The following is a 14,756-nucleotide window of genomic DNA, read 5'->3' as shown; positions in this document are numbered from 1 at the left end:
TACATACATACATACATACATACATACATACATACATACATACATACATACATACATACATACATACATACATACATACATACATACATACATACATACATACATACATACATACATACATACATACATACATACATACATACATACATACATACATACATACATACATACATACATACATACATACATACATAGTTTTAGAAGTCCGCCTACGGCTGAATAGAAGCGCCCTTTCTGTTTAGTCTAAGTAACCCTCACGTGTATACCCTCACGTGTATATCTTTGTGCTGAACAAATGCCGCTCCCCTTGTAAATCAACCAACATAGTGTGCGCTTGTAACTGTGAGAGGCAATAAGGTCCTTATTGATTTGTTATCGTTACGTAAATGTTTATTGCATTGTCATTTGTGAGGAAAACTTCCCTGACGTAAGATGATGCCTATTACGCACTTCTCTACTTCGCAATTCTCCAAGGCAAAGTTTAATATACTTTTCAAAGTTCAAAACATATTGAGAGGTGGGTGCTACTTATATTAGTGACGTCTATGTCTTTAGTTGTCCATTTAAAATTAAGAGTAAAGTAGATTTTTCTATGAGATAATGTTAGATAAATCGATCTCAGAAATCGTTCCACACTGTGTATAAATGCTCTTAAACAAAAGTTGTACATGTATATTTAAGCAATAAATCACACCCAGCGATGGTATACCACGAGATTTTGACCAGTTCACGACATATATGCACGAGCGATAGCGAGTGCATATATGAAGTGAATGGTCAAAATCGAGTGGTATACCGTCGCTGGGTGTAATTTATTGCCATTATATCATAACAGTATATTGAAATTCTGGCATGGAACGTCATAAAAGGAGTTTTCCTCAAGCTGAGAGCTAGCGCGCATGCCAGCCGTGGTATATCGCCAATATACCACGGTTCTTTTCACGTCTCGACCAATCAGATCGCTGTATTTGCACCATCAATATACTGGTATGATATAATATTACAAAAGGTCTGATTGGATAATAAACGGCTTTTGACTCCGCGTGCAAAATATTTAAGCAATAAAGCACACCCAGCGATGGTATACCACGAGATTTTGACCAGTTCACGACATATATGCACGAGCGATAGCGAGTGCATATATGAAGTGAAATGGTCAAAATCGAGTGGTATACCGTCGCTGGGTGTGATTTATTGCTATTATATCATAGCAGTATGAAATTCTGGCATGGAACGTCTTAAAAGGACCTTTCCTCAAGCCGAGAGCTAGTGCGCATGCCAGCCGTGGTATATCGCCAATATACCACGGTTCTTTTCGCGTCTCGTCCAATCAGATCGCTGTATTTGCAATATCAATATACTAGTATGATATAATATCCAATAGCGCAATGGGTAGCACACGGACCTAAACTACAAAGTATATAGGTCACAGTGCAGTGGCAGATGACAGCGTCGTCAGATTTTGAACAACGTTGTGCGTCGTTGGTGACAGACTCACAAAAGAAAGTAAAATTTTCCAAATAACAAGTGAACATAGGCCACCTGGAACATATCGCCAGTTTTTCCTGATGGATATCTCGTCCGGAGCAAAAGTTGAAATATCGGAAGTGAAACTCACCACGGAACTCGTGATTAGTGATTTCTCACACTTGTTTGGGATAATTTTGTCTCACACGAGACGCAAAAAATCTGATCCCAGGTCCCTTGGGTGTGAGATTCTATTATTCCCAATATTTTCCGATATTTGAAATTCAAAATGGCCGCATCCCTGTTATCTGTGCTGGGGAAATAAAATTCCTGATTTTCGCAAAACTAAGACTGTGAAATTTTTTCTCACTCTACGAGCTTTAAAATGAGCCCCCACAAGTGGTAGATCAGAACAGAATTGTGAAAGTTTGAGAGTCCGAATATCTGTCCCGGAGGCGCTGTCAACCTTTGAGAGTGAACGTGTATTATGACTTTGTTTGTCAAAAATATGTGATAGTACGAAAAACATGAATTCTTGCTGTGTTCGAGTACAGGAATACAGGGTTCAATATTCCATCTCACTGCAATTTTTTTTTCCGTGAGTGGGGTTACCTGTTCTCTCTGCTCATTAATGCTGTATTTTATGAGACGTGTTTATTATGTCGATTCTCCATTGTTCGAACTGAACAATAATAACTTACAAGAAAATTGAAAATGAAAAGAACTCACATTAGTATCACGGCTACGGTTGTTTCCGCCAAATCTATACATGCACTTGTTTTATAATGATTTTGTGTAAATCCTTTGTCGCTGTTTGTTTTCATATGTTATCACAACACTCAAACGGTGGTTTGTACTGCTCAAACTTTATAGGACATCAGATTACTTTGCAATTTTGTAAGCAAACTCTCCTTTTTATTAAAATGTCTGATTCGAAGAGCGGTTTTTCAGGCTTTTCAGGCGACTTACTTAGTGCAGGCTCGAGGAAAGACAAGTCCCCCTCTAAAGGGAAATTTGCCCCAATCTCTTTAGTTCTCGCCAAGTTGCATTTGCTAACCGTTCGCTTTTTGATTTATGACAGAATTTTGCTGTTAATTTTCAAGGCTATCCACAACCAGACACCTGCGTAAATAAATAATCCGCTTATACAACTACTCGTTCACGCAGGTCTTCAAATCAGAAACTATTGACAGCTACGATCATCTATGCTATAAATATTGCAACAAAGTCCCACTTGACAGCAAAAATTAAACCAGCTTGGAAACTTGCAAACGAAAACTTAGAATCCATCTGTTCACCATAAAGCATGATGGAACAAAATACTGTTTTGGATTTTGGCGATCTATAAACATTTACTGTTTGATTGATTGATTGATTGATTAAAGACGACATATTCAATCTTAGTGCAAGTATACGCAAGGTGCATCACCGTTCTCTGCTGTTTGCACTGAGTCTGCGCAGAATCCCGAGATCAGAAATGATTGAAATCCCAGACGACATAACATGTTTACATCTGATTAATCTCTTTCTATGTTTCGACACTAGAGTTGGATCAGTAATGATAAACGAAACTGGGCCGTGAATTAATTAACCTCATTTCGTACAACGGTGAAGACTGCGCTTTGTTTAAAGTAAACCCTTCCCACAGATTCACTATAGATATATTTTGCGAAATAATTTCGGTATAGGTATGCAATGTGAAAACTTTCACTGCGTCGTAGACATGAGAGAGAGAGAGAGAGAGAGAGAGAGAGAGAGAGAGAGAGAGAGAGAGAGAGAGAGAGAGAGAGAGAGAGAGAGAGAGTCTAAAATTAGTACCGTTTCCTGCCTTAAGTATGTATGGAAAATAAAGTTGCAAGAGACTTTCCCAGCTACGGTTTCGATGAACATTTTAAAGGATTAGTAGACATTATAAACGATTCCTATTCACTATTCATTATAACTTTTACCATTTTCTCTTACAATAAAATATCGCCATTAATTTCATATTATTCCATTTGTCATCGCGGACGTTAGTCGCCATTTGAATGAGCTTGGCTTTTTAACGAAACGAGTTCATAATTTGCAGCGGGCGCCAGCAGCCTTTCAGTGGTCATTAGCGGAGAGCACACTCCAACAAACCATAGTCTGGCCATAAAATGCAAACAAAGAAGCTACCTAGCTTTTCACGCCATTACCGCTCCTCTTTGCTAGAGCTGCTCATTAAGTTAAATTTACAGCAGATGCAATTGAAATAGGCGTTTGTGTTGGTTGAAAAGGGCCTCCGCTTTTAAGTGTAAAAGGGAAGCCAAAGGTCGGCTTGACCTAAAAATAAAAGAATATTTTCAGAACACTTTCCTTGTTCAAAGTCTTCAAATAGAACATTACCCGGTGAAAATGCGTAGCATGCAAGTAATGACATCATGCCCGACTTATAATTCATAGTCAAAAGTAAGTTATTAGAGCGTAAAATATAATGAAAAAAAGGGGTTTCGAACTTTTATAATGTTCTTAAGGTACAACTTTTCGATAGTTCTCCATTATTAGTAATAATAATGCAACTAAGTTTCAAGACCAAATACAAAATGTTTTGTATTATACTTACTCTTGTGTTGCACTTTTATTTCCATGAAGATGTCGGGGCATAAAAATGTTGTCATTTTCGTCTTTACGGCTAAGGACCATATTGCAATGACAAAACCTTGTCATTTAATTTGATTGTTGTCATTGATAAATAATCTCGCATTGAAAGCAGAGAAAAACGGTCATCTGGTCGACGTATTATGTCGTAACACGAAATAAATTGAACCGTATACTCGGGCATCTGCAATTACCCGCTTATCAATCTATGTTCCTTGTTGAGGTTATGAATTGACATGTTTTGTAAACCAATGACAGTGTGCCTTCCGCGTATCAAGTTTTTAATGATAACTCTTGACGTGGAAAGGTACATAGCAGCCATATTGAATCGCAAGGCAAAGTAAATTGACAGTCACTGTTTTATAAAACACGCAGTATATTCTATGCGTCGAATTCGAAAACAAATCGATTCAGATACCTTTGCGACACAGCATAGACATTTTAACGGACATTTTTCACATCACACATTTTTCCTAGGTAAAATTGTTCTACTCTTCGTCGCCGGGTATATTAAACAAACAAACTATCAAACAAACAAACAAACAAACAAACAAACAAACAGAAAGGTAGACAGACAGACAAACAGGCTGATGACAGACAGACAGACAGACAGACAGATGGGTAGACTGGCGAGCAAACAAACAAACAAACAAGCGAATGGAACACAATTTCTATTACTCAACAAACGCGGATACATGGAACCTCTCTTTGAGTGTTATGCCCTGGTATCTTGAGGTAGGCCTAAACCTGTTACATTTGGACTACGCACAATTTCGTCAAGCGTCTAGCTTTCACGTAGCTGTGCTACGCGCACGTCGTAAATCGTCATAGATTTTGAAAAGGCTGCGATGTTTTTTGTTTTCATCACCAAGTCTATTAATGTTCCCACTGAATACACGTTGTGGCGTCACATTATATATATTATTATTAGGGGTGTTTTGAAATCTTGCGCACAAAGTCTCTAACTGGGGCAATTTATTGACAACATGAAAAAATTGAATAGAAGGAAATGAAGGAAGTGAATAACGCGAGCGTATAAGATAAATATTGTTACTTCTAATATTTTTCCATGTCCGCCAAATATGCTTCAAGTTAATGGCAAAATAAATTCAGAAAACAACAACTGATCCATTTTGTTGATGTTGAGATGTAAAATATTGTTACAGGGAAATTTGATCGAAACCGAATGACGTCACAGTGGTTTTGTTCGAGATAGTAGTAATTTGAATGATAATGGTGTCGTAGCTTTTATATAGATGGCTTCGAAGAAATTTCAGCAAGCACGCTAACGCTCATATTTTTTTGCTCCAGAGAATTATCGTCTAGTCTTGTGCCTTATTCGCTGTCACATGTCGACGCTACATTGAATACTCAGAGAGACAAACGATCTGCCTTAAAATAGAGAAAATAGGGCATAAATCGTAAATAAGCTACGTTCATATTATTTTATTGATGTTTCCATTATGCACTATATGGCAGGAAGGGTAGAATCTAAATTTTAGAATTTCAAAAATATATCCCAGGCAAATGATGTACGCTATCAAACAACTGTCAATTTTTCCTGGTCGTCACATCTATATCTATTTCGATGTATGTTGAGACTCGCCTTGTCTGGAAAATAATGGAATTGCATCGCAAAAGTCTAATTGATCAATTCAACGGATTTGCTATACGTGTGTGAATTTTTCTAGAAAAAAAATCCCGAAATGAAAGTTGCGTGGTTAGCTTGATACACTCTCTAATAAGGGATTAAAATCTGGATTGGTTGGAATAAAGTCTCTGAGAATTTAAACATCTTCCATGGATTCTGATATACGTCGCATATTTACTTATATTTTATTTACAACTGCCTTGATTTGATATTTTACGTATATAAATTAAGAATGGCATTATCTCATTATTGCTATGCAAGGCACTTTGATGATGGATTAACATCAAACTAAAGTAAAATTTATCAATCAGAAAATATTGCAAATATTCCCTGTCACAGTTATATTATCACTGTACATATTCTTAGGATCATGGTGCTACTTGCGTGTTGCTCTATTTTAATTACACAGATCCTGACTATTCTTAGGATTAATACTATTAATCAGTATCTCCAACTCAAACACTGCCGCATTGAATGGTGCAATAAAACTCACAAAATACGGACATCGCAACCTTCCCGAGTCTGTGTTTAAATCGTTAACTCAAAAAGAATGATTTTCTTCGTGTTTGAACTAAGAGGGATATCATGAGAATTAAGCCGACACAATACCCCAGGAAATTCCTTGCCTGAAAATGTAGACGAACCAATTTCACTCCTTTCAATGCCAAAAAAGAAACACGATGGCCTTGGCGTCTTATGAGTGCCTCGTTTTATCACTGCCTAAGTATGGCCTTTGTTCATATATATGTCAGGGACGTGAAAAATAGCCCTCTTACTTGAATTTGATTTGTTTACATATAAATGTGGAGACATAGGTTTACTCTGCATGCTTGAAAGTTTGAATGTCAATGTTATCGTCAACGAAGTTAAGATGACCTTGAAAAGGTTAAGGTTGAGATAAATTTCATCATCGGCTAGTGACATCTGATGAGATGTTCAAGACAAATATGAAATGAAAATGGACTTTGATTTTGTATCATTGTGCGTGATGGCTTTATAAAGAACGACAATTTTGGTCCAGTAAACGCTATATTCAACTCAGTGTCGTCAAAGAAGTAAAAGGACTATGAGCGGCATATTTCCGTAATTTGTTCACATCGAATTATCTTTTAATTTCATTTTAAGTCTTTGAATTTACCCTATTAAAGAAAGTTAGCCTTTTCTGCATCAAAACAACTCTAATTTGTGACAGAATTGGCGTAAAAATTTGATAATTTTCACTTTATTTTCACTTCCCGCCATTTTTAGAAACTGGTCATCATCAATCGTAAGCATTTAGTTCGTTGAATTCAAATGGACGACATTAGGGTTCCGTTGTGCAAATGCACCATATCCGCCACTTCCCTGCATTTTTGTGAGTTTAGGCTGCATTCACAAACACCTCTGGAGTGGGGATTCCAAAAAAGTTATCTGATTTTTTCAAATACCCCATAACAAACTCATAATGTGTTTAAGGCCCCCTTCTCACTTGCTACGATTTTGAAGACCCCCTCAAAGGAAGGAAAAACGTGGCCGATAAAATAGTGCTTCGTCCAAAAATATCAAGTCATAATACATGGGAGTCTATTAAGCAAACTATTAACATTTTCCCCATAAAAACAAGCTATATCTCTATATGTGTGTGATAATTTGTCTAAATGTACTTTGCTTGAAGTGGCATGTAAAAAGTGCATGTGTGTCCAAAAAGAAATTTATTTTTGAATTTATGAAAAACTATGAACGTGTATTTTCCAATATAAAACTAGCAATATCTGTTCATCTATAGAAGTTTGATAACTGATATAAACGTACCTAATTAGCATAGGATGTTTACATGTGTGTAAGAAGTTTAATTTTGGAATTTCGCCGAAAATGTTCATCCACTATACATGGGAGTCCATGACAAAACTGTGAATAATTTTTTCCCAATTCAAAACTTGCAATATTTGTGCATATAGGGACACTTGATAATTGACATATTTGTACTCGATTAGAAGATGGAGGTTACATGTTCATATATGTACAAGAAATTTGATTGTGGAATTTCACTGAAAATGTTGATTCACTATACATTCTATTGGGAAACTACAAATAACACATAGGTCATTATCACCCAAATTGTTATTCAAAGGTTGTTTGAGTTGAAGCTTCCAGTTGTTATTGATGACACTATGCACTATTCTCAAATGTTTGTAAGCACTATTCTCATCAAAGTCCTCAAAAAATAGAAATCGTATATACGGCGACATGAACGTTTGACACTGACCAAGACTAAATATATTGTCAATGGGAGAATGTTATCAAATAAGTTATCTCCCAAATTGTTATTGAAAGGTGAAGTTGAAACTGTTAGTCATTATAGAGGACAGTTTTGCACAACAGAGAGGTTGGGTAAGTAGAAATCATGACAACCTAAATCTTTTGCCTCATGGTGACTGCTGGGATAATTAATAAATTGTTTAATATACCCTAAACTTGCGCCTGAAGGGTGCGCCGAAAACGGAAATGGCAGGAAATGAAAGTGCCAGAAGGTATCTGAAAAGGAATTGGATATTCAATAAAGTTTCAAGTCTCCCTTTGCAATGTCAATTTTTCCAGACCCCCCCTGGCATGTAGTATTTCAAGTCCCCCTGAAATCTCCCGCCCCATCAGGAGGTGTTTGTGAATGCAGCCTTAGGCTATAATATTTCGTTTAGCACTCATTTATTATCTTGAAATATTTAGTTCCAGTCCGTTACACACATAGTCTATAGTATAAAGTACATTTACTTGAACTAATTTTAGTTTGAAAGTACACCATGAACATGATGCAAAACTTTGTAGCACATTGGCTTTTAATTAAAAATTCTTATCAGTGAAACGCTTAAGAAGGTTTATATCAAATGCTGCAATTTCTTTTTTGTTTCATAGGAAACTCCTCGTCTTTATTTTTAGGACTTTTAGATCTGTCTAGGTCTGAAAATGTATTTGTTTTCGTATTTTCTCTGGTTCCTCGCTGATGTCGCACTCTGGAATAATTAAGATAAAGTCAATCTTTAACTTGAAGTGAGGGATGGCTATTTTTGTTGATCATCGACAATCCACCACGTTGTGGTTGGTTTTGCTCAAATGTAAACTTTCAAGGCCTTTCAAATTCATGAAAAATATGTCTCCACAATACGTTGCCTGAAACACCATTGGTTTGGTCTGTTACTGTAATGGACGTACCGAGGGAAATAGTATCTGCATGGTAGAGACATGTACGTACATAGTATTACATGTACTACATACATATAGATAGGGAAACAGATGGATAGGTAGGTAGGTAGGTAGATAGATAGATAGATAGATAGATAGATAGATAGATAGATAGATAGATAGATAGATAGATAGATAGATAGATAGATGGATAGATAGACAGACAGACAGACGGATAGATAGATAGATAGATAGATAGATAGATAGATAGATAGATAGATAGATAGATAGATAGATACATAGATACATAAATACATACATACATACATACATACATACATACATACATACATACATACATACATACATACATACATACATACATACATATATACATACATACATACATATATCTTATCTTACCGTTCTATATCATTGCCACTGTAGGTTGCTCAAATAGATATAATGGCAACTGCTACACCCTTGCTCAAGACGAAAAGTTAAAGTGGTCAGAATGCGAGTCGTATTGTGCTGAGAACAATCTTGGGATGATTGCAGACATTTTCGATGCCGACGAAACGGACCATGTTTTGAATATACTTCAAAACAATCCCTGGTAGGTTGCTTTCCAGAAGGAGTTCCATGTTGTCGTGATACGCAGCATTAAAAACCGAAAATCCAGCTTATGTTGTCCTTAAAGGCCCGTGAGCTGTAACTTTTAACATTTTATTTACCCTAAAATAACCCCCAAACGTCTCGAATGTTGATTGAATTCTTGCAATTAAGCGATATACCCTTCAACTAACATACTAGGATAGTCACAAACGACACAGAACGCAAGGAAATTCACGCGATATCGCCTCATTTTAAATGTACCGCCATTTCGCAAACGCAGTCACGTGACCAAGAACACAGCAAATGCAACGTCACACGGAGGACGAGAGCGGGATCTCACTGTGTGATACTGCGCGATGTGGGAGCGTGACCCCATTCGCAACTCATGCAACTCGACAACAATGGAGTCTACACAAGAGGTAATGTAATGTCTATTTTGTAAACAAACTCACGTGTTTTCTGCCCCCTCAAACCTAGTATTTAATGCTGATTGTTCTCCAGTTCGATGTTTCGTTTGAACAAAGAGGGTGTTACAACAGTTGTAGGCATAAACGATGCGATTGAAATGACAGGGAACTAGAGCTTGTTTGTGAATTTGGACCAGCCAGGCGGCCGCCGGTCGCAGTCCGGTAAAGCGTACGGGTAGCTGCCCATAGCGTACGCTAGAGTCTCGTTGTGGTTCGTTGTTTCGCATGGATTTCCAGAACTAGTAATTCGTTTTGAATCTGGATTTACCCAGAATGGTTTCCAGTTAGCGATACGCCGTTCGGGTTTTGTAATTACGAACGTATTCACTTATATTTGGCTTGAGTGAGCCATGCGGTTGAACCATGAGCGGCATTGACCAAATGCAGTCGATCTTATTTCTGAACACTGTCAATTTCCGAGCCATTTTGCAAACGGATTACTTACTTTACACAGATTCGGAATTATTGTGTGAATAACCTTGAGTTTAACAATGCCTTTCGTGTATTTTTAGTCAGCTCTAATCGAACTGTTGAGACATACGGCCCCGATCCTACTTCTATGTTTGAGAGGACGAGTTTATAGACTATTAGCAAGCTTCGTGATGATTACGGTAGCATTACAACCATGGAGGTAGAAAGAAAGGTACAACAAGGCTGTGTGATGTGTACTACAGCTGTAAACTTATGCCAACTCGTTTTAGAAATTTTCTTTTCAAAGCGATGAACTTTGAGGATGGTGAAAACGGCGTTGTTCGCACTTGTGACTATAACGTTGCTATAGTGATACCAGGACCAGGACAAACAGCTGTTTTATTGTGATTTGTATTTTCGCCATGGCTTTTGATTGAAGTACAATTTGCTGGGAAATTTGAAGGATAAACAACACATTTTCAGTGTATTTCTTGAGGGTCTATGATACAACATAAATGACAAAGGTGGTCCTTTTATGCAGTGGCTTTGAAAATGTCAAATATATATGTTATGCATCAAAAGCATATTTCCTTCCCAATTTTCAGTCTGACTTTACACATCTTAATTTCCACCAAGAGTTAACCCACAGTTTACTTGCCATGTTATGGGCAAGAATTAAAGTAAAGTGTCGACTACTTACTTTGCTTTGTTTAGAAGAGAAGATGGTAACAAAGAAAAACTCAACACTGACCAGTGACCGGCAGAGTGCCGTATATCTACATTTGAATCTCCTTTAGTAGGTGTAGCCGTGTTGATCTTCAAACCTATGTATACTTAGGGTTTGGTAGCACAGTGGGATCAACTAAGTTTTTTGATAGCATGAGCTTTCGAAGACTACAGTCTCCTTCATCAGATGCTGAGATGAGATGGTGATGAAGGAGACTGTAGGCTTCGAAAGCTCATGCTATCAAAAAACTTAGTTGATCTCACTGTGCTACCAAACCCAAGTATACATGAATCTCCTTTGTAATTGTTTTGATTCTTTCATTTTGCAGACATCACCAACCGATTCTACTGATAGTTCTGTAATAACTGAATCCCAAGCAAGAAGAGGGAGAGAGGGGTAGAGGTAGAGGCACAGGGAGAGGGTGAGGACAGGGACGCAGAGGTTGGGGCAGAGGAAGAGGGGCTAGATGGGGAAGGCTTGTGACAAGAGCAGATGACGCATTGTGAGATGTGCAGCAACGGAAAAATACTCTTCATGTAAGTAAAATTTTTGCTTTGTATACACACCGTGATAATGGGGCATACAGATTGACATCAACATATAGCCATCACAATAATATCATCTCATTTTCAGGAGATGCTGCAGAATATGACACCAGAACAGAAGCATGATCTTCTGTTGCAGGTGGTTGAGAGGGACATAAGTTTAATATTTGACTTTGCAGTCCTATCTGAACAAGCTGGAGGATCCCATCCTGGACCTTCACAAAGCAGTCAGGATTGATATGTCCGTCAAACCTGCCGGCAGATGCCAACCCTTGCTGAGAGAAAATGTTGTGGGGAGGTGCCTGGGCTCTGTATCTCCAGATTGCTAGTCAGTATGTTTATGAACTGAATGCAAACAAGCAGGCATTTGCCATGAAATTTTTCTAAGAAAATCATTATACAAGTTATTAGGGTATTCCTACTTTAACCATATTGTCCCTACCCATGGTCATTTATGGACTGAATTGTCAATTTAATGCAATAAATCCAATCAACTGCAAGTCATCCTTTGCTTTTAGATCAGACCTGGTAAACAGTCTTGATGCATATGTAATAATTGTTGTAAATGTGATTAATACCAACTGACTGAGATGGAAAGCCATGTGTGCTGCGCAAATTAATGTAATGACTTTTGGATACGTAATGCTCTTGAGTGTTTAGAATGCACTGGCATGGTCACAGAGGAATTCTAAAATGTAAGATGAGACTGTTACATGTGTAAATAAAAATCCTCTTTTTGGTATTTCAAAGGAAGAACACCTCTCAGAAGATCAGCATAGATACTGTAACAGTGTTACTGTTCTTCCAAAATTATTTTGAGACGAGCAAACTAGTTCCAAACTCAGAACTTTGGGAAGGGAAGTAGAGATCAATGAGAATTTATCTGATAATGGCAAATATAAACAAAGCAATACATATTGAAACAAATATCATATTTTTTCAGGATTTCAGAGTTATCTGCCTTGATGAAGGAGTCCTTGCAGTTGCTAGAGCCTATCGGATGGATATGATGGCCACCAATGACTTTGATGACTACCACAAGTGCAACTGCATGCTGCATACCAGCAATTTATTTTGTGGGAGCATGGGAAACCTGGCGCAGGAAACTAGAGTGATACCAGGTTGCTGTGTTTGGGAAATAAGAGATAAATATCCTGATCAGTTTGGTCAATATACAGGGTTCATTCCAACACATTTTGCATAAAGGGAATTGCAGGCACCATTTTACAAGTGATATAGCCACTAACTGATGACGTCAAAACTGCCATACACGATACACAGTGCCATAACTTTCAGGGCGTCTGTGTCTTGTGTACAGTGATTTGATGTAATCAGTTTGTGGCTATACCACTTGTAAAATGGTGCTGAATTGCATAATTGTGACAAAATGATAATAAGATATATAGCTCATTTAACCCAAACACAGCAGCTTGGTTACCTCCCATTTGGCACAGTACTTGATATTTCCTATACATGTTAATCATGATTTTAATACACTCATACTCTTCAGCGAAATCTACAAAGTCTCCCCTGTGTACACAAATTCACAGACTGGTTTCTTTAATTCTGAAATGTACTTTTAAGGACACCATTCTTTTACCTTGCCATTTTAAATGACTCAGAAAATTATGCTTGATTGAGAGAGGAGATAGTATTTTCATAAAATTTCCACTGATTGTGTCCTCAGCCATACAGAATGTGATTGAAAGTAGGGAGACCAGTTGCACCTGTTTCATGAAACAAAAGGATATTGTTTCCCCCTCCACCAGAAAGACAAAAGAAATTTACATGCTGACTTTTCTATCTAAGAGAATGCGTCTTCAGTTTGTCATAAATTGCTCACCAAAAGTATGGCATTTGTCTGGAGGGTTTGCCTTTTTGCTTTCAGGCAGAACTGAAAAAGTTACAAAAATTCTAATGTCGTGTGTAGAAATCAAACCAAATTGTGGGAATTTATTGTGTGGTGCATGTATATATACCAGGGGGAAGTCTCATGAACTGTACTGCTTAAATTTGTTGACCTCAACATATCATGTTTACCGTACCATCCATTTTAACTGTTGTGTGTCAAGTAGTTGTGGAGTACAGTTGGCTTTGGCCAAACAACTGTATCACCCTTTCATGGTGATGTGTATTGGTGTGCCATATTTCTCATTTCATGTACAAATTTGAATATCTGCTTCCATCAAATTCATGAATGGCTATCTTCATGTCTACGGAGCAACTGATGTGAATTTTTCACGTAAAGTTTTATATTTACACTTATTGTTGTACACGTTTATTTGCATACATGTCATGTATTTACAGAGACACTCGTCCAATAACCAGGATTTTGCCAGTCCTGGGGACAGACATTCCTCAATGTGACAAGACATTCAGTGCAATCATTGTCCTAATTTTTTATTTCTTTCCTGCCTGAGTTCTCAGTAAAGTACCTGAAGTCACCCTATAAATAGGGGCTTAGAGCTGAAAGGGATTTACCCTAATTTTACATGAATTTTTTTCTTACTTTGAATGTTTTATCTTGCATGCTCACTGTCTCATTTACTGTAAAAAAGGTGAAAGCTTTTTATAAGATTGAAAACAGTGACGATGTGTTGAATAAAAGGTAACGTTTTAAAATGTATACAATTGTGATGCTTTTTATGAAAGTTTACATCTCTACTAAAAGGGAAAATGGTAAATGTATCCATATAGAGTACTTTCTGTACATCACAACTTGGGCAGCTACAGCATACTGAAGACACCATTCAATTCACAACATTGCACGGTAGTTTGCAAAACCTGAAACTGAAAGGAATAAAATGTTAGCAGACTTGAATGATGAAAATTGAAGAAAAAGGCTGAACAATCTAAACATCTGGCATTATCAGTTTTTTGCTTGTCACCATGACTGAATGGCTGAAGTAAGTCTACAATCATGAGGTTTGAGTGTCCATGGATAAACAGAAAGTGGTTACTTTACAAATATGTTTGTATGATATTTTGGATCAAGACAGATACACTTGTAAAGCAAATGGAATTTTTTACTTTGCTTGAAAGGATCGGTAGTTACACCTTAATTGAATCATGTTGAATACAAATCTTAAATCGTCACT

At 37.2% G+C, this 14,756-nt stretch overlaps 1 protein-coding gene and 1 long non-coding RNA gene across 2 annotated transcripts in view; both read left to right on the top strand.

Annotated features, from left to right (window-relative positions):
• The window catches only part of LOC139118928 (mucin-22-like), a 45,327-nt gene that overhangs the window by 18,735 nt on the left and 11,836 nt on the right, over positions 1-14,756 (top strand). The window contains exon 3 of the mRNA XM_070682495.1: positions 9,341-9,509. Coding sequence (XP_070538596.1) covers positions 9,341-9,509 — 169 coding nt within the window. The remainder of the gene's footprint in view (positions 1-9,340; positions 9,510-14,756) is intronic.
• On the top strand, positions 9,564-14,754 carry LOC139118929 (uncharacterized). The gene is made up of 3 exons (XR_011548820.1): positions 9,564-9,927; positions 11,442-11,649; positions 12,602-14,754. It is a non-coding gene; the product is annotated as an uncharacterized lncRNA (long non-coding RNA).

This window comes from Ptychodera flava, chromosome 19, assembly GCF_041260155.1.
Source record: "Ptychodera flava strain L36383 chromosome 19, AS_Pfla_20210202, whole genome shotgun sequence".
Classification (NCBI taxonomy): domain Eukaryota; kingdom Metazoa; phylum Hemichordata; class Enteropneusta; family Ptychoderidae; genus Ptychodera; species Ptychodera flava.
This window is presented reverse-complemented; position numbering and strand designations above follow the sequence as displayed.